General features: G+C 47.7%; 1 protein-coding gene across 1 annotated transcript; it reads left to right on the top strand.

The window, feature by feature from the left end:
* Positions 1-12,402: 12,402 nt before the first annotated feature.
* On the top strand, positions 12,403-17,807 carry GP1BB (glycoprotein Ib platelet subunit beta). Its single transcript, XM_084820420.1, is given in 3 exon segments — positions 12,403-12,494; positions 15,667-16,234; positions 16,236-17,807. Coding segments are annotated over 2 exon segments (603 nt in total). The 5' UTR covers positions 12,403-12,494; positions 15,667-15,674; the 3' UTR covers positions 16,279-17,807.
* The last annotated feature ends 2,481 nt before the right edge of the window (positions 17,808-20,288 follow it).

Genomic DNA, 20,288 nt, shown 5'->3' with positions numbered 1-20,288 from the left:
TCTCTGTCTTTCCTGTTCACGCTCTCCCTCTTTTAAGAAAATAAATAAAAAAAAGGATTGGGGCGTAGAAATGGTGGGGAGGAGATGTTTAACCACCTTCCCTGCCCGTGGCTTCTCTGATCCAAATTGCTCACCACCCCACCCCACCAGGCCAGCCTCTTCACCTCCAGCCCTGCAGGCTCCAAAGGCATGTTTGGCCTCCCAAACACAAGTTTGGAATGGGGTGTGCAGAGCGGGGAGGGGGGAGTGTGTATTTGTGTGGGGTGAGTGATCTGGAGCAGAGAAGTGTCAATGGGGCAGGGAGGAGGAGTTATTTATTTATTTATTTGGTTAAATTTGTGACCTGGCTTTCTACAAAGTGATGCTCATGGCCGGGGGAAAGGACAAAATGGCGCCTCCCTGCCCCCACCCCCACCCCTTTCCATGTACAGAAGTTGGCTGGACTGGCAAGGGGAACTAACCTGGACCCTGATGACAGGACAGTGTCCTCAGCCACACCAGAAGGCAGCCAGCTAGCTCAGAGGACGTAGGGCAGGCTGTGCGTCACATCCTGCTCTGTCCTCCAGCACCTCCCTACCTTCACTCTGCCTCAAGGCTGGTGAACCAAGTTTTTTTGGGGGGCAATGACCCTCCACTCAGCCCTCTGTGGGCCAAATGATATCACAGGATCCCTGAAAGAATCTGTGAAGTCTCTGCAGGCTGGATGGGGAACCTCTGCAAGCTGGTTTAGGCCTGCGGGCTGGAGGCTCCCCTCCCTTGCTCTCCCGAATGGGAGGGCCGGCCCCATCAAGGCAGCTAACAACAATAATAGAAATACAGTGTGATAGAGCAAAAACCCATGCCTGCTGCACCTCCAGTTACAATTTCACCTTCCCAGCGTTGTTTTTTGATGGATGGATTTTTAAGGTTTGGGCGTTCTGTTACATGCATTTGCAATTGCATATGATTTCAAACGCAGTTGAAATGCCAGAGGAGATGATGGTGGGGGTGAATGGGTGGGCATCATTTTAAACTGGAAACAGCTTAGCTGGCAAGTTCAGCCAGCCTTTGCTGCTGCCTCATGGGATGCTGTCTTTCTTACTCTCACTCACCAATAACGATGCTTCAACACACAGGCCTTTTTTTTTTTTTTAAGCGGGGGCCCAGTCAGGGGACAAGTTTTTGCCTGGAAGGAAGAGGGTCCTGTTGCCGAGAGATAAGCAAACTCTTTCTCTGCAACCGTGACTGCGTTCCAGTGGTGTGCTTCTTTAATGCTAACCTCACGTCCGGAGAGGATTGCTGCTCGTTGTGATAATGCGCTGCTCTGAAGGAGACCAGTGGAACCCATGTGACCGTGTCTCAGACTCCAGGGTGTTCTGCAAAACTTTCCCATGGATCAGTTCTCTCTGGTTGGTGCAGTGAAGTCGATGCCTTCGTGCATTTGACATTCAGCTTCTCCCCCCGCCCCACCCCGGTGCATGCCAACACTTTACATGGGACTATAGATGCTTCTGATGTTAGACCAGTGGCAGAATGATGAAATGTTGGCAAAACGTATGGAAAAAATAAATACAAATAAAAGGCAAAAGTGGGCAAATGTTTGCCATACGGTGTGAAGGGAGAAAAAGAAGAAGAAAAGTTACGTGAGGCCGGTCTAAGGACTGGTCTTTACATTTATACTGGTAGTATGGTTCCAACCAAGAATCCCAACCATGTGGAAGGGACCATAACTCAGTGGTAGAGCAGCTTCTTTGCATGCAGAAAGTCCCAGGTTCAGTCCCCAGTATCTCCAGGTAAAAAGGATCAGATAGCCCATTGGGGGTGGGAACAGCCTCTCTCTGCCTGAAACTAGGGATTTATGGATTTTCTTAAATCCATTTTGTCTGTGTTTCGTGGATTGTCAGGTGTCTTTCATTCTGTTGTCTGCTCATTGATGGAATTGGTTGTTTTTAAACCAGAACATCATTTTACTCGCACTAATTCGCGTTAGCAGTAGTTTGCATTAGTGCTAATTCACATCAGTGCAAGTGCGCATTAGTGCCAATGCGAATTAGCACAAATCCCCGCTCCAAAGTAAAAAAAAAACAGTTCGCAAGTCTGTGGAATCCATGTGACTTGGGAAAAGCCACAGGTTGGATTCATAGAACTCCGAACTCATTTGAATCCATTGCGGATTTCTCCAACGTCCCCACCTGAGACCCAAGAGAGACACTGCCAATCAGAATAGGCAATGCTGGGGTAGATGGACAAATAGTCTACCTGGTGTAAGGCAGCTTCCAATGTTCCCATGTGACATGGGTGGCAAACCATGGAAAAAGAAGCGATTTGTGTGAAATTGGCTCCCCGTGTGGTATGGCCAATTTCAAACACACTAGCAGCTCCCTTCCTTTTTGAGTGGTTTTGTTTGTATTATTAAAACTGCTTGTACTATGTGGGTGACACTTCACACAAATAGCTTTGCGTGTAGTTAAGTAAGACTGATCTGAAACAGGGAATGCTGAAAGGTCACTTGTGCTCCCTGCAAAAAAAGCACCTCTCTTAAAAACAAAACTTCAGTAGGGGGTGGGGGTGCAAACTGGGGCTGAAATATTCACCTGTTCAGAGTGAGGGCAGAAAGCATTGTCTTCACTCTGAACTGACTTCATGATGTTGTCACACAGCCACATCTGATTGGTTGGGTGGCATCATAACACCATCACGCCAGCTGTATGATCCCTGATTGGTTGAGAGCTCTATTGAGAAGATGTTAAAAACAAAGATGACAAAGCAGCTGCTAGGAGGGGGTAGCAAACAAAAAAGGTACACTTTTGGTGCCACCCAAAAGCCCTTTCATGTAAATACATTCATCCATAAACACACTGGGTGTATCCCTGTTGATGCAGTTTGTATTCATAGCAGTAACTACACTAACAGTGTAAGGTACAGTCAGTTCCTTAAGTGTCTGTCTCCAGTTCAATACATTCCTTGTGACTGTATTCTCTGCAATTTGATGAAAGATCTCTTTTTAGATAAGCGCTCATCTAGACCAGACTGCATAAGTCTACTTCCATTGTATTAGATCATCCTGCAGCATTACTTGATGATGGAGCTATCTACCTTATTGGAACTACCTACTCCCAACTTGAACCATTATGGTCAAGACGAGGTATTCTTATACTGGCAAGTCATTCCTGCATTTTTAAAATAGAATATCAAGGTGCTAGCCATCATCACTACCACCTCTTCATGGTGATGGAGACTTCATAGACTCAACATTGAGGGTTGCTAGCTCAGGCCCATGCAGCTGAAGAGTGGAAGAGAAAAGCTTTGTATGTTGATGTAACTGAAGTTCTGCACCAACGATAATGTGTGTAGGGCAGGGGTAGGCCACCTGGTACTCTCCAGTTGTGTTAGACTACAATCCCTATCAGCCCCAGCCAGCATGGCCAATGCTGGGGGATGATTGGCCCCCAAGTCAATGGAGAAAGTTTCTTTCTCAGCTTAATTCCAATGGAAGTGAAGAATTGTTGGGGAGGGGTGTTGCAACATGTGAGAACTGGCTCCATGACATTGTCACACAGCCAAATCCGATTGGTTATGTGGCATCATAATGCCATCACAGTAGCTGCATGATCCCTGATAGGTTGGGATCTCCAATGAGAATTTTCTTTTAAAGTGCCCCCAACCTCCAATCCCTCTTGAAAATTGCCGCCTGCACGGCACTTAAGCTGAGAAAAACAAACACACCCTTCTATTGGCACCAGTGAACACTCGGTTCTGTGGAACAGATCTGGGATCCCAGGAAATATATTCGGGCCCTGTGGTCCCAGCCTAGCAATGCCCCTGGCAAGAATCCTTCCATTTGACCTCTGAGGTTTGGGCATGCAGCCACTTCTGTGTTTTGGAGACCCCCCCCTTACCCCCTCCTGGGAACTTGAGTGTTGTTCTTGTGACACAGAAGCAGGATAGAAAAATGTCCCTATATGTCAATCTGAAGACATTCTCTGTTCTAAAATGGAGGCAATGTTTTTTCTACTGTAGAGCAGCTGGTGACCATTGGACGGCCATGCGCAGGAACTCTGTGGGAAAAATCTAACACAACATAACTTACAGTAGACCCACTGAAATGAATGGGGTTTAAGGGCTTATTTAAGTCCCATTCATTTCAGCAGGTCTACTCTAAGTAGGACTTACATTGGATTTTACCCCTATGTGTGCTCATTAGGAAGATCTTGGTCAGGGATGGCTTTAAAGTTGCAGGGAGCCCAGAAAGGGTTGGACATCCAGGATGCAGAGAGAGAGAGTGTGTGTATGTTGGTCTGAATTTAAAAAGCGAGTTTGAGAGACCCTGCCTTAAGGGAAGCAAGCTGCCTTACCCCATCGTTCCACTGAATTGCACCAGGAATGATGATAAGGCCTGTAGGCCACGATGTCAAAGCCAGGAAAACCACAGGGGCGCTTGAAGAAAAGGAAGCATGGTCCATTTGTCAAAAGTCGCCATTCCTCAGCTGTATGTGGGAAATGGTGACTGTCGCGGGTTGCACGGATCCTGATAGGCTTCAATACGTTGTTTGGTTGGCTGGCTATAAATCAATGCTGGAATTACAGGGGCAAAGCCCCCTTACCTATTCTACTGGCCCTGACCCCCTTAGCTACTGATTTTTTTATTTATTTAAAAGCAGGCTATTGGGGTGGGGGGAAGAATATGGCTAAAATTAAAGAAAGCAAATAGCGGGGCTTGTGGAATTGATTAAGGTCCTTCTACCTCCCCTACTGCTAATTTGAGCCCTAAATGTGACAAGCCTAAAAACAAAGTTTGTTGCTTTCTCCTCCAGATTATGCCTGCACGCTTTTACACTACCGTACATATGCACTCGGGGCCAAAACGGACATTACTTTAAATCTGCGTCTAGGAGCGACGTCTTCTTGTTTTTGTTTTTACTCTAGGGTAGGCTCAGGGGGGCCCAATCCAAATGTTAAACGCTCCCCCCCCTGCCACCTCCACGCTAGGTTCCTGATCCCAACTGCAGTCTCTGTGCCTACTCTAGAGTAAAAATGAAAAAATAACAACCCATAGCTGCTAGATTTAAAGGAATGTCTGTTTTGGCTTTCAAGGTGGGCTCTTCCTGGTTTTGCGTTGTGCTTGGGAATCTCTCTGGGATTGGGCTGGGAGCAAGGCCTGTGCTTCCACCTATCGTTTATGGACAGGAAAGGTCATAGGTCTGTTGTGCCTCACCGGAGAGGCAACCAAACCTATTTTTGTGCCAATACCCTGACTTGCTCCTGCGATTGGTGGTTGGCTTCTTGATGGTACTAGCTGTGTGCTTCTTCTCACAGATTGCTCCGCATGCTTTTTTTTTCCCTTCCTCTTCCTGGGAAGGGGGCGGGAGGTCTGTTTCCCATGCTGTGTGGCAGCACCTGCCTTTTCCGGCCTTCCACACCACACTTGTCGCAGCCACGTTGTAAACTGCGGCTTATTGCTACTGCTTCTGTGACACCCGCGCTTGCCTTGCTCTGTATCGCTTTTTTCCTTTCTATTTGTTCGTTTCGGTTTTGTAAATTTCTGTTGAATATTTTGTCATTGTGATCAGAGAGAACAGAACCTTTTGAATATATCCATTTTATTAAAATTATTATTATTAATATAATGTTTACTACCTGAACTGATCAATGAAGTAAACTCAAAACAAAACAATGTATCCCTGTCGTTGATCATGCTGTTGAATCAATATCTGTAACGGAATGCAGAACTGGATCTTTGGGAATTCCTACACAGCAAGGGTGGAGAACCTCTCAGGGGCCACATTCCAATTTGGAGAAGCTTTGGGGGGGGCGTATTTCAATAGTGGGCTGTGCAAAAGGGGCAGGACCCTGCCTTTCTGCTAGATGGGTGATTTTGTCCTTCTACAGGCAGCACCTCAAAGGGAGAGAGAAGGAGGCTGGGACAGCCATAGCTTGTGTTGTATTGCAGCTGCCCCAGTCTCCTCCCCTCCCCAGCCTGGGAACGCCCCCTTTTCCCTGTCTCTTCGCCCCGTGTTTTCTGAGCATGGAGAGGTAGCCAGCGTGGTTCTCTCCATGCTGGTTGGGAAGGGGCGGGGCGGGGAGCGCGGTTTTCTGGCTTCCTTGGAGCCAGGAAATCAAACTATTCTATGCATAGGGTTGCTCCCTAAAGCTCTTACTGCCAGCCAACCAAGCGTTAGGAGAGGCATTTTAATCTTTTAGAAGGGGGGAAGAACTTCACAAACATTGGGGAACCATGAAATGATCAGTGGTTGGGGAAAGGGGGTGTGGCCAGGGGAGGGTGTGTGGCTTGGGGGGCAATATGGCTAAAATTAAGGGGAGCAAATGGCGGGGCTCGTGGAATCAATGAAGGTCCTTCTACCTCCCCCACTGCTAATTTGAGCACTGCCCTAAATGTGCAGTGGGGGAGGTAGAAGGACCTCCCCCACTGCCCTAAAGCTTGATGCTTCCTCCTCCAGGTTACGCCTGCATGCTTTTACGCTACCGTACTTACGCTTCCACACTACCTTACTTCGGGACCAAGACGGACATTACTTTAAATCTGTATCCAGCACCTACGTCTTTTTGTTTTCCTTTTTGATTCTAGAGTAGGTTCAGGGGGCCCAATCCAGATTTTAAAAGCTCCCCCCTCGGGCCTCCGTGATAGGTTCCTGATCCAAACTGCGGTCTCTCTGCCTGCTCTAGAGTAAAAATGAAAACAAAAATACATAGCTGCCTCAGAACATAAGAAGAGCCCTGCTGGATCAGGCCAAGGGTCCATCTAGTCCAGCATTCTGTACACACAGTGGCCAGCCAGCTGTCGACCAGGAGCCCACAACCAGGGCACGAGCATAACAGCACCCTCCCACCCATGTTCCCCAGCAACTGGTCTCACCACCTCTGACACTGGAAGTAGCACATAGCCATCAAGACCATGCATTCATTCATTCATTCCTTCCATTTCTATACTGCCCAATAGCTGAAGCTCTCTGGGCGGTTCACAAAAATTAGACTAGTAGCCATTGAGAGCCTTCTCCTCCAGGAATTTATCTAACCCCCTTTTAAAACCATCCAAACTGGTGGCCATCACTACTTCCTGTGGTAGCAAATTCTACAGTTTAACTATGCACCATGTAAAGAAGAACTCAGGTTCTGCATCCCTGCAGGTCATATACAAAATGACCTGATCTGCCTTTCTTGTGCTAATGTGCAGTTCATAACTGGTGCGCTGCAGTTTTTGGCTCTTTTAACCAGATCAAAATACACATTTAAATAGGTATCTTGAGAGAAAATACTCATTTAAGTCATGTTTTGAGAGCATTCTTTTTTTCTCTTTTCTTCAAAAAGAAAAATACAGGAACGGAATTGAGTTATAGGTAAAAGCATGTAGAAGTGACACGGACTGGGAGCAGAAAGTTTTGTCCATCCCTGCAAGAAGCCAACTTTCATAGAATTCTAGGCTACTCAACATCCAGGCTCTAGGTGTGTCTAAGAGCAGGAACACTGCAGGAATTTGACTGCCATCAGCCCTGAACAATGTCTGTTGGGAATGCTGTAGCTCCTGTGGGAGGGGAGATGGACTTGAAAACCTAAAGCCCCCCCCCCCGCCCCCTGCCCAACTTAACAATGCTCACTTGGCGCATTTGATCCAGTCACCATCTCTTGGCCTGACCTAACTTGCAAGGGTGTTGTAGGGATAAAAACGGGGCTGGGGGGGTGCTGCGTATGTCACCTTGAGCTCTTTAGAGGAAGGATGGGCTATAAATACAATAAATGTCAAAGTTCAGGAGTGGGTGGGTTGTTAAGTTTTGGCCTCAGTGTCTCTGCTTGGCCTGGCAGCGCTGGTCTCCTCTTCCATGGCACACTTCCTTCTTTCCCAGGATGCGGTCGACCTTTGCTCTTCACTAAGGACAGCATGCGCTTTTTGGCTGTCAAGTCATCAAAGTCTGACAGAAGAAGACTTCAGCTGTCAGTGCTACCCGGCGGAATCCGGTGGTGTATGAGTTTATTTATTTATTACATTTATATCCCACCTTTTTTCCTCTTTAAGGAACCTGAGGCGCCATACATAATCCTCCTCCTCTCCATTTTATCCTCACAACAACAACCCTGTGAGGTCGGTTGGGCTGAGAGTCTGTGACTGGCCCAAAGACACCCAGTGAGCTTCCATGGCTGAGTGGGGTCTAGAACCCGGATCTCCCGGCTCCCAGTCCAACACTCTAGCCACTACACCACGCTGGCTCTCGCTTACTCACTATCAGCCTTGGCACTTTTCTGTCCCAGGTAAACTATTCACAGGCTCCCGACTTCCTGACAGTACAAGCTATTCCGATCCCTGAGGCTCTCCTTCATTAGAGGTTTTTAAGCAGTGGCTGGATGGCCGCTTACCAGAGATGCTGAAGCTGAATTTCCTGCGTTGGCCAGGGGGTTAGTCGACATGGCCTTTGGAGGTCCCTCCCATGATTATGATCCTGTGCAGAAAACTGCAGATCTGGCACCGCAGCTGTATGGAGTTTCACATGCAGAAACAGGGGCAATGATGTTCACCAGCCTTTGCCCCCCCCCGCCCCCAATAGACTATTTGCTTCTTAATACAGGGCCCTGAAATGGCTTGGGATCGACGCACAGTGCATGCTAATAGGCCAGTTATGGACAGTGTGTGCTTTGGAGCACCTCTCTTTCAGCGGTGCAGAACTTTAGGTCCAGAGGGCCCAACCTGGTTTTCCAGGATTCCTCAGTTGGCCACACCCCTTCACCAGGCCCCACCCACTTCCCCCCCATCACCAATCGTTTGATGGTTTGCCAGCTTTTGTGCACCCCCTCCCCCATTCTAAAAGGTTGAAATGCCTCTCCTAAGGCTTGGTTCCTGGAAGGAAGAGCTTTAAGCAACCATATGCTGTATTGCCCGCATTTTGGGTTGTTGGGCTCCACCCCTTGCCTTCGGCCCTGCACACTACTGGAATGTGGCCCCAGAGAGTTTCTCCAAAATTGAATTTGGCTCTCAGGCTGAAAGAGGTTTGACACCCTGTATTGCCCCTGCAGTGGGTGTTGAACTCTTAGGTTAAAGGTGCCAAGATAGTGATAAATCAGATCCAGGTTTACTGTTAAAGGAGTACTTTATTGAGTAACTTACAGCACACAGGTGTACCCAGTGGTTGGATCAGACAGCTTCTCTGAACCCAGAGCCATGGGGTACAATGGGTTTTATAGCATACATGTTAGCGATGAGGCAGCATGACAGCAGCAAGCACCCCCTAGCGTTCATTCCCAGCACAGACTAGCCATGCTTGGTTCCCAGCACAGCCACCTGGTGCTTAGCATAAACACATAGCCTCACTTCCCAGGCACGGCCTGATAAGGTCTTCTGGCATTCATTAGTATGGAATGCGCTGAGCTGTACTATCAGCCTTTGACCCATCTTCACATGCTCAGGGGCTTACTAGCAAGGGAATTGCACCAATAATGAACTTAAGCAAGCATTATACATCTCTAGGCCCCTCTAACACTATAAATGACTTGGCTACGCTCCTATGTATCTAGCATGCAGATCACCCATAAAAACAAGACTTGCTCAAGGATAATGAAAACCAGTAACTATAGAATTAGGTTACTCGGTTCTTTTCCAGCTGTGCATCAAGCTGGCATTTTCTGCTAGAGGTGGGTATCAGCCTTTCAAGCCCAGCTTTTCACTGAAGTTGCACACCTGTGTCTGGGCTGTATCACTCCAAAGTGACTGAATGCTTTCTATGTACAGAAAAATCCCCTCTGCATTAAAAAATGGACATGCCAAGGAGAAGGGTCCTAGCCTGGCCATAGTGCAGGGGTGGGGGGTGGTGCAGCACTCTAGACGTTCTTGGACTCCCATCAGCCACAGCCAGCATGGCCCAGGTCCAGGGGTAATGGAAGTTCCAGTCCAACAACCTCTGGAGAACTTCATCCCCTGCGATTGTGGTTGCTATCTGCATTTTTCAAATATGTACTTGTATGAATAATATTGCGGTGATGCGTGTATTGAGAGCCAGTGTGGTGTAGTGGCTAGATTGCTGGACTGGGACTCGGGAAATCCGGGTTGTTTTTTTATTTTATTTTATTATTAAATTTATTAATCACCCATCTGGCTGGTCACCCAGCCACTCTGGGCGATGTACAGCGTACAATAAAACAGTTTAAAACAATAAAATTCTACAGTAAAAACACTTTCTAAAATACCCTAACCCACCCCACTGGGCCATGGATGCTCACGGGTGACTTTGGGCCAGTCACAGATTCTCAGCCCAACCCACCTCACAGGGTTGTTGTTGTGAGGATAAAATGGAGAGGGGGAGGATTAAGTACACCACCTTGCCTTCCTTAAAGAGGGAAAAAGCCAGGATATAAATGAAAATAAGTAAGTAAGTAAATAAGTAATTTATAGGCTACCTTTCCAGTTGTTTCGGCCATGAGCTTACGTAAAGGCAGCCTATAGATCAGGGTAAGGCAACCTGGTGCCCTCCAGAGGTTTGGACTACAAGGCCCATAATCTCTGACCACAGTCCTAAACATCTGGAAGGTGCCACGTTGCCTATCCCTGCTGTAGATAAAATAAAACAACGCATGTAGCATTAGAACATGTACTGGGGAAACATGGACTTTTGCATCCACTTTATGTTCATCTCCTAACCATTTTTGACCCAGTAGAGAACAAATAAGGGATTTGCAGACCGTTCAGTATTAAGTATGTTCACTTGGAAGTAAATCACACTGAATGCAACGGAGTTTCCTCGCAAGTAAGTGTACACAGAATTGCAGCCTAAGGATAAACAGTAAGCAAGATTGCACACAGAAGAACTCCCCCCCCCCTTTTTTAAATTGAATTTTTCAAAGTAACAATGAACAGTAACAAATCCAAATATACCACATGGGAGTCAATTTCTTTACAGTCTTTCTGATCACTAAGGATCACTATTTGGTACAAGTAAGTTTATCTGATAAAGTTATCACTCATTATTCTAATAGATCACACCATAGAGGTCCATATGTTTTAGGAGGTTGTCACGTATTCTTCTCAATTTTAGCACATTCAGTAAATGATCCCATATTGCATAAAAAGTGTCAATTTTTACTTGGCCCTTTGCATTTGAAGGTGTTCAGTGAATTTCTCCATTAGTGCAAGCTCACACATTTTCTGCTTCCATGTGATAACAGAACGCTCATTTGCTGATTTCCAGTTAGCAGCAGCCTGACTGCTGTCCAGAAAAAAAGTCAGGAACTCTTTATGTCTTATTTGTGTGTTAGTGTCCACATAAAGAGGTAATAGTTCCAGTTTTGCAGACAGCGTTATCTCTTGTTCTGTGACTTCACTGGCAAAGACCTGGACCCAAAACCTTTGCACCAGTGGGCAATCCCACCTTGTATGCAGAACTTAATGCGCAGCAGAACTAAGGGAGCAATCCTATGGGGATAGGCGGCCTCCTCCAAACTCGGAGGCGACCGCCTATCCAATGCAGGGCAGGAGAAGCGCAGAGGGGATCATTCCCTCTGCACTTCTCCTGCCCTGCATTTGCAGCTAGACAGCTGATTTCGGCTGTCTAGCCGTGGGAAGGTGGGGCGGGGGAGGAGGCTGCCGGACGACACGTAGGATGTGTCGTACCAGCACTTACGCCCTCCCTGCCCCGGAACACCCCCTCCCCCGGAACGCCCCATTTTGGCCGCTCTGCACTCCGCTTCCGAGTATGGAGCACGGGGCTGTTCCATGCTGCCTGCCAGGCAGCATGGAAAGGGGGGAAGGTCAGTTCTCCAGGAAACCACATATCCTATGGCCATCTAGCCGCTGACTAGCAGCCGTAGGCTTGCTCCCTTAACATCTGAATCAACGTGCAGAGGATGGCACTCTCAGTGAGTGAACTTGGGATGCAGGAGCAGGCAAAGTACATCAGGACCTCCTCCAGTTGGATGCCCCCCTCCACCGGGCTAACTGACATCAACTGCCCTGTGGGTAAGAAGAAGGAGAGAGAGAGATGGGAGCAGGTAAAAGGAACGTCAGAGCCTGTTCTATTTGGACTGTCCCTCCCCTGGGAGATGAGAGGGAAAGCAGGGTCATTCCCTGCTGAAAAGCTACTTATTTTTTATCTCTTCCTTCACCATCCCCTTTTCCTTCCATGTCATGTGTTTTTAGATTGTAAGCCTGCAGGCAAGGCATGTCTTTTTTTGCTGATCAGTCTTGAGCTGTGCCGGGAGCCGTTTTTTTTTGGTTGAGGAGCCGGTTAAAAATACTTTAAAGAAAGAAAGAATAAATACACTTCGGAGAATCTGTCCTGTTTTATCACTCCACCTACAGACATTGCCACCACTGTACCATTCCTGCAGGCAACGCTATTTTCAAGTGCCATGTGACATGAAGTTCCTCCGTCAGCTGGAAAGGCTCCCCCCCCACCTTATCTTGCTGGTATATGCAGGGGATTTCTTGGAGATTACTCAGCTGTGTGCGTTTGCTGCTTCTTGTGCTGCCAGCTAGAAACGCTTTGGTTCTCATTTCAGAAAGGAACTACCCCAGAACTGTAAGTCGAAAACCATTTTTCTTTCGGTTACACCAGAAGCTGCTTTATAGCAAGACAGATGACTGGTTTATCTAGCCCAGCCCAATATTGTCTCTTCTGATCATCAGCGACTCTCCAGGGGTCGAGGCAGAAAAGAGTCTTTTCGCAGCACTTGCCACCTGATTCATTTAACGGGCAATGTCGGGGATTGAACCTGGGCCTTTCTGTGTGCAAAGTGGGGGCTGGCTCCCTGCGGGGTCGGCCCTAGACCAGCTGCCTTAGGCGAACCATGCAATCGGTGCCCCTACCCCCAAACCCCAAGGGCAGATCTTGGCTGAGGTTTTTGGTAAACTGGGGAACATTATGCTCCTATTTCCCATTTAATGAAGAGGCAACCCCCCCACATGCATCTTTGGGAGCAGAAATATGATCATGTATAATAAAACGTGGCCCAAATGCCCCCCCCCCTTAGCGCCGGGTATCAGCACAGTGGGTCTGATAAAAACAACAAAGGAGACGAGCAAAGCTGTCTGCTCTCAGAAGGAACAGAAGTCCCATCCACAATGCCCAAGGGAGGTCCCTGGAAGAAGGGTCCTGGTTGTATCCTTGGCGTGACACAGCCAGCAAGGCACTGCCGGCCCCCAGGCTCAGCACTCCATGGGCAAAGGAAGCGGCTGGTCTCGGGCAAGCCTCTCACTGCCTGCCTCCAACGGAGAGCATCAGCACAGCAGGGGGATATCCCATGTCTCTTGAGGAAGCACCCTGCCCCAAAGGTGGGCTGGTGGGCAGGTGGGCAGCCCCACTTAGCCACTCCATCCCCAGTCGGTCCCTCGCTCATCTCCATAGCCTCGGTTATATTCGCATGGGAATTGAAATAATGACATCCTTCTCCTCCTCATTATTAATTAGCATTTTTCCCCTGTGGTGCCCACGCATCTTGGCGCCCTAGGTGACCCCCTAGTTTGCCTATATGGATGGGCAACCCCTGGCTCCCTCTAGTAAGGCAGAGTACCTGGGGAAGGACTTTAGGTGATGACCTCAGCAGATGCGCAAGTACAGATGTAGTGTGACCTCACTCGTGGTTCCAGACTCACCAGCTTGAAAACTGATGGGGCTAAATGACTCATTGGGTCTCCTTTTCAGTCTGGAATGGTAGGAACAGAGGAACCTGCCCTACACAAAGTCAGGCGTTTTGTCTAGCTAGCCCGGTTTTGTCTACACACTGACCATTGGTGGATCTCCAGGGGTCTCAGATAGGGTACGATCTTTCACATCAATGAGAGCCAGCGTGGTGTAGTGGCTAGAGTGCTGGACTGGGAGCTGGGAGATCCGGGTTCTAGTCCCCACTCAGCCATGGAAGCTCACTGGGTAACTTTGGGCCAGTCACAGACTCTCAGCCCAACCTACCTCACAGGGTTGTTGTTGTGAGGATAAAATGGAGGAGAGGAGGAGGAGAATGTAAGCTGCCTTGGAATCCTTGCAAGAGGAAAAAAGGCGGGATATAAATGCAATAAATGCATAAATAAATAAATCATTTGCTACTACCTGATCCTTTTAAAAACTGGACACAGGGTTGCAGCTGGCTCGTTTGAAACCGTGGACTTAACCCTGCTACAACAAGATGGCCTGAAAGGCTGCCCCAAAGGCACTTTTCACTGCAGAATTTACACAGAAGTAGACCTTGCATGAAGTCCTTCCATGACATCATTGTATTCTGTCAATTTTGCCCCCAAATTTCAGCCTCTTACCACTTACCGTTTTCTTTCTGGGAGGAAAATGTGGCATATAAAATATACCCTGGATCTATTGATTTTGCTACTGGGGGTGTCTTTACATCCCTCGAAACCAGGCAATGTACTGCGGGTATAAAAATGTCCCATGCATTTGCTGAAGAAAACTGGTTTAGTCAAGCAGACCTAGGGGCGTAATCCATGGCTGGGAGTTGTAGGACTTTTTTCTTCTTCTAAGGATGCATAGGATTGCTCCCTTAAGTACTCTGGGTATTGGTAGGTTAGCACAAGCTATGGGATTTCATTGGGGGACATCAACCTGACAGGGACAGATTTGCTATGGGGTTAGGAAACACCCCACAGCACCCAAAAACCGTTCAGTCTTAGTATAGTAACTACTTTTTTACACAAAGTTTTACCTTGACAATTTATGATATTTTTCTAATATTTTGAGTTTCTAACATACCTCTTTTTGACACCACAGACACATGTTTGTTTGTGGGGGTATTTCACCACCGCAGGATACATTGGAAAATGGCTTGGGGTAGTAAAATGCCCCCCCCCAATAAAAAACATGATGGTATATTTTTTTTTTTACAACCACTGCCTGATTTTATGCTCCTGCTTTAGATGGTCATGTATATTACTTCTGTTACGAAGCACATGACTAGCATTTCTGTTCTCCCCTGCCAACCATCATTCCATGCTTTACAACCGCTTCTACATCCTGATATGTTAGAACGGCAAAATGTTTTGCCAACTCTGATTTTTGTTTTAATACTCTGAGTAGTGCCAGATCCAGGTTTTGAGGGCCCTTGGGCAAGACACCTTCAAGGGGCCACCTTTCTTAGTCTATCTTCTCACCACCCATGTCACCAGCGGCTCTTGCTCTCCTCCTCCTCCTCCTCATTGCTACCACTTGCTTGCTTGAGAGGCAGAGAGCCAGGAGCAAGGAGGCCGTGGCATCTCCAGCTCCTCCTTCTCACCAATGCTGTTGTCTGGGCCAGAGTGAGAGGCAAGGCAAATGATCAGGTTGCAATGGGGAAGAGGAGGAGCAACTCCAGGGGACTGTGGTCAGTGGGCCCCTGCTGGGGTGTGGGCCCTCGGCACATGCCTGACCAGGCCCACCCTTGACGTCAGCCCTGATAGAGGTTGTCCATGTCAGGCTGCCCAGTGTGTCATCCGACCTCTGTAAAATGGCCTATAATTTGCAGGAGGTCTCAGCCTTTCCTAGATGTTGCTGGATTACCACTCCCACCATCCCCAGCCAGCATGGTGAATGGTCAGAGATGATAGGAGTTGTAGTCCGACAACACCTGCGGGGTCCATGGTTGGGAAAGGCTGCTCTCTCTCTCTCTCTCTCTCTCTCTCTCTCTCTCCCCCCCCCTGCCTTCTGTGAGTCAGTCACACATGAAATCCATCATAGATGGTTCAGCCTAAGTGGCAAGTCTTCTGTCTTTCAGAGTAGAAGATGAGCTTCCTCCGGCTCGCCCTCCTCCTTGGCTTTCTCCCTCTCGTTGCTCCCACCTGCCCCCAGAACTGCCGGTGCGCCGCTGATATAATTGACTGCGGGTCGACTGACCTCACGGACGAGACCATCCCCACCTCCTTCGCTGCCTCGACTCAGAAGATCTTCTTCAGCAACAACTTCCTCACTTTCATCCCCAGTGGGCTCTTTGACAACCTGAGGAGTCTCCAGTTGGTCACCCTGAGGGGCAACCCTTGGGAATGTAACTGCAACATCCTCTACCTGCATGCTTGGCTCCAGTGGCAGCAGAACCGGACCGCTTACCAAAACGTCGTCTGCTCTTCACCCGCCCACCTCCAAAACAGGATCATTGCCTACCTGTCGGAAGATGAGATCCTTTCCACGTGCCAGTACTGGTACTGCAGCGCAGCGCTCATCGCCCAGATCTGCCTTTTCATCGCCATCCTGGTCCAAGCGGTTCTGCTCATCCTCATCCTCGTCTATGTGTGCAGGTTCCAGAGGATGGCCAAGGAAGCCAGGAGGACGACCGCTGAGTTCTACGAGTGTGAGCCCATGGGGGGTTACAAGTGCGCACAGCGATGACTGATCGACGGGATGGCCATCTTAGGGGCTAAAGGATTGGCCTCAGGGACTGGCGTTGCCACAAGCCTTCTCCCTTCTTCTGGAGCAGGGGTGGGGAACCTGAGGGCTGAATTCCATTTCGGAGAAGCTCTCGGGGGCCGCATTCCAGTACTGGGCAGGGCCAAAGGCAAAAGGGGTGGGGCCAAAATACAATAAATACTAGCATATTGTAACTTAAAGCTCTTATGGCATGTACATAATTTGGTGCTTATATTGCTGAAATTCCCTCTTCTGCACAACAGATGCAGAGGACTGGAACAGGGTAAGATGCCATAGAAAATGATAAACCAGCTCAAAACTGTCTACACCAGGGGTGCAGAACCTCTTTCAATCTCAGGGCTGAATTCCATTTCGGAGAAGCTCTTGGGAGCCACATTCCAGTGGTAGATGGGGCCAAAGGCAAGAGGAGAGAGGCCAAAACACCAAATAAATAAATAAATAAACAAACAAACAAACAAACAAACAAATACCAGCCTATTAGTGTTGTGCCGAATCGTGCCCCCTATTTTTGGGAACTTTCTCTCTCCCTGTGAAAGAGGAGGGCATTGTTTTTTCTGCCTCTTTCGCAGGGAGGGGGAGAATTTTGGAGAATTTTCTCCTTGGGAAGGGGGCAGGGTTTCCGTATACCTTTTTTTAAAAGCATAGATGATTCTTGAGGGGCCTTCTTTCTATTTTTTTTTTAACACCCCCTGCACTTGTAGGAGCCCAGGACTCTTCTCCAACCCTGCAGTTCTTCCTGAATGCCTAATGGAGAGGGAGAGGTCACATGGTCTCCTGGGAGTTCAGAAAGAAGGGCTGGGCTGGAGAAGTGTCCTGGGCTCTTGCAAGTTTCACACTCACTTTTTCTGCCACCACCTCTCTCTCTCCGTGCCACTGCTTTTTCCCCTCCCCTTGCCACCCTTTCTCATTCTCTCTCTCTCTCTCTCTCTCTCTCTCTCTCTCTCTCTCATTCTCTCTCTCTTTCTGCCAGCACCTTCTCTTTCTGTCTCTCCTGCCCAGCTCAGCAGGCTGCCACATAGGGCAGGGACAAATTACTCTTGCCAGAGATCCAAACTGATCACTTGCAGCAGGGGTCCTGCCCCTGCTCTAGAAGAGCAAAGCAGATGCATCTTGTCTCTAGCATGCATCCCTGTAAATGCACATGCATGCAGACTGAAGGCACCGCCTCGCACTCAGCCTGCCATTTTGAACTGTCGGTGACAGACTGTAAGATCGTTCTGTGTTTCCAACACATTTTCAACCTGCACCTTCTTGGATATTAAAACAGAGCAAGATGACCCATGGCCAAATCAATTAATGCTGCAGCCCTTGTTCAGCCTTCAGCAGTGAGTATGTGTGTGTGTGGGGGAGAAGCAAGCTTAGTCTCGGAATAAGGATGGGAGCATTACAAACACCACTTCTTTCATCTGGGAAATGTCAGAGGTTACTGGGAAAGTATTTTTTTTTAACTGAGGATCTTTTTCACTAAAAACAATAAATAAATGACTGAATCCACCCCTTTGTGATTCCCTCATCCTTCGCTCGTTGCAAAATGGAAGGATAAATCACACCTACCAGGTTGACTGAATTAGTACTTTTCAAATCAGCAGCCCTTCCTGCCCGACCCGACACAGCCAAAGAAGCATGACAGACGATGTGCCGTATGCACACTGAGACGAGTGGAGAAGTGCAGCCATGTAGATTTATGGCTATGCTGCCTTGTCAGGGCTTATGAACTATTCTGGGCCATGGGATGATTCATGCGCCTGTCACAGAGGCTGCTTATGGTCCAAGCGGGCTAGAAAAGGTGCCAGAAAGACATCGTCTTGAATGGGCCAAGTCTTAATGATGGAGGGGGATTTTTCTTTCTTTCTGGGCTGCTGTTAAAGACACAGAAGGAAAGAAACAGTATGGCAAAGCTGCACCCACTTGCCTTGGAGAAAGCCCAAGTGAATTCAGTGGGACTTTCTTTGGAGTAGGCGTGCATAGGATTGCCCTATTAAAAATAATATTGGCAACTCTTACTCTTTGGGGTTCAGTGTGTGTTTACATTTCTTCTCTCTCTCTCTCTCTCTCTCTCGTAGCACACCTGAAATGGGATAGGGGAGAAGTTTATTCACTTCACATTTTAATGTGGACCCTAGTTAATTGCACACTTTCAAGCCACTATACAAACTGAAACACCTTTATCCTTCAAAATCCACACTTCTACCAATTTTGCAACGGAGTTTTCCAATGAAAAAATTCAAAGATGCACATAGTAGCAAAAATTCAAAAAATGGATTAAAAAAAATTACACTAGGAAAATTGCTTACAAAAATGCAGATTTTAGACAGAAATGGATACCAAAACAATTCATTAGACAAAATGTGCCCCAAAATGCTTACGAATTTTCATGCAAACTTTAAAATATTTTTCAGTGTTCTAGATGAACCAAATTTAAGACTGGAGAAATTCTCAAAATTCGAGATTAACCGAATTTAAGATTGGAAAAATGAGAAACTGTGGGAAAGTGAAATTGGCAGGGCTGGAGTTCCCCAAGCCAAATGTTGGGGAGCACCTGCCTGTGCTGAGGGATGGTCAGATCCTTCCCCTCAAGACACATTTAGCCCCCTCTCTGAATTGGAGGCAGTTGCCAAGCGGCTACCTAACTCCAAGCGCCTAAAACTGCAGGCTCAGCCAGCTGCCAGATGCAGGAATGCCTGCTTGAGGAATAAGGACTCCTTGTGAGTAAAGGCATACTTGTGAGCAAGGCTCTGCTTGTGAGCAGACCATCCTTCAAGAGGTACTGATGTCCTGCAGCTGTGCTCTGGCTGGGGCTCTGAAGGGTCAGACTTAAAAGTCTTCAGGTCCAGCCACGAAGTGTTGGGATATTGTCTGAGCATCAGTGGTGGTTCTGGTTCTCCAGACTGCCATTTGGACCTTAGACTGCCTACCATCCTTGCCTTTGGAACAGGCCTTGGTTTCATCCCTGGAGCTCTGTCCTTGTACCGCTGTAAGCAGGACAGTTTCAGACTGGGACCTTTCCTATCCTACCTGAAGATGCTTGGAACTGACCCTGAGCTTGTCTTCATGAAAAGCAGGGGTTCTTCCATACATGCTACGATCCTTCCCTAAACCTTGTTGCAATAGCTTTGGCTATTGGGTGATACAGAAATGTATAATAAAAATAGTTTTCACCAAGTGTGCTGTGATAGACTCTCGTAGGACCATTTGTGGGATAACACTAACTCTGCCCCTTGCGATCAAACTGTTCATGTTCTGTTTATTTTGTATGTGTTTTTGTATGTACAGGCTGAGTTTCTGAAAGCTTTACTTTGAGTCTGAGATGGCTCCTGTTTTCAGCATTTCCTCACCGTGTCCAAGAGATGGCGGTCGAACCTCACCTGAGCTTTCCTGTAGTATTACTTGATCTTTCAACACTGTCTTAGCAAACTTTCCCCCCCCCCCTCTTCTTCTTCCCAGGATGGACTTTAATTTCCTCCTATTGATCATGGCCAGAGAAGAAAGGTGAAATAGAGATTTTATTTCCAGAACAATGGTCCTCTTATATGAAAAACCATAATCCCGTTTGTGCAAAAGCCAGCCAGAGAAATGAAGTAACTTCCCTGGGCTTGTTTTGTACCTTTCTCTTGGCAATTTAAAAATTTTTATTATTGGCTGTCTGGATTCCACCCCCCCCCCCCGCTTGCAAACAGAGGAGATGAATTACAAAATGCTTACATTCTACTGCCAGTGTGGTGCAGTGGCGAGAGTGCTGGACTGGGAGTCGGGAGATCCGGGTTCTAGTCCCCACTTGGCCATGGAAGCTCACTGGGTGACTTTGGGCCAGTCACAGACTCTCAGCCCAACCCACCTCGCAGGGTTGTTGTTGTGAGGATGAAATGGAGAGGAGGAGGGTTATGTACACCGCCTTGAGTTCCTTGGAGGAAAAAAGGCGGGATATAAATGTAAATATAAATAAATAAATAAACAAACAAACAAATACTGATGGAT

The sequence above is a fragment of the Heloderma suspectum genome, chromosome 13 (assembly GCF_057233095.1).
Source record: "Heloderma suspectum isolate Gila_16-S chromosome 13, 16-S_ref, whole genome shotgun sequence".
Lineage (NCBI taxonomy): Eukaryota > Metazoa > Chordata > Lepidosauria > Squamata > Helodermatidae > Heloderma > Heloderma suspectum.
The sequence above is the reverse complement of the archived record's forward strand: the minus strand, read 5'-3'. Positions and strand labels throughout refer to the sequence as shown.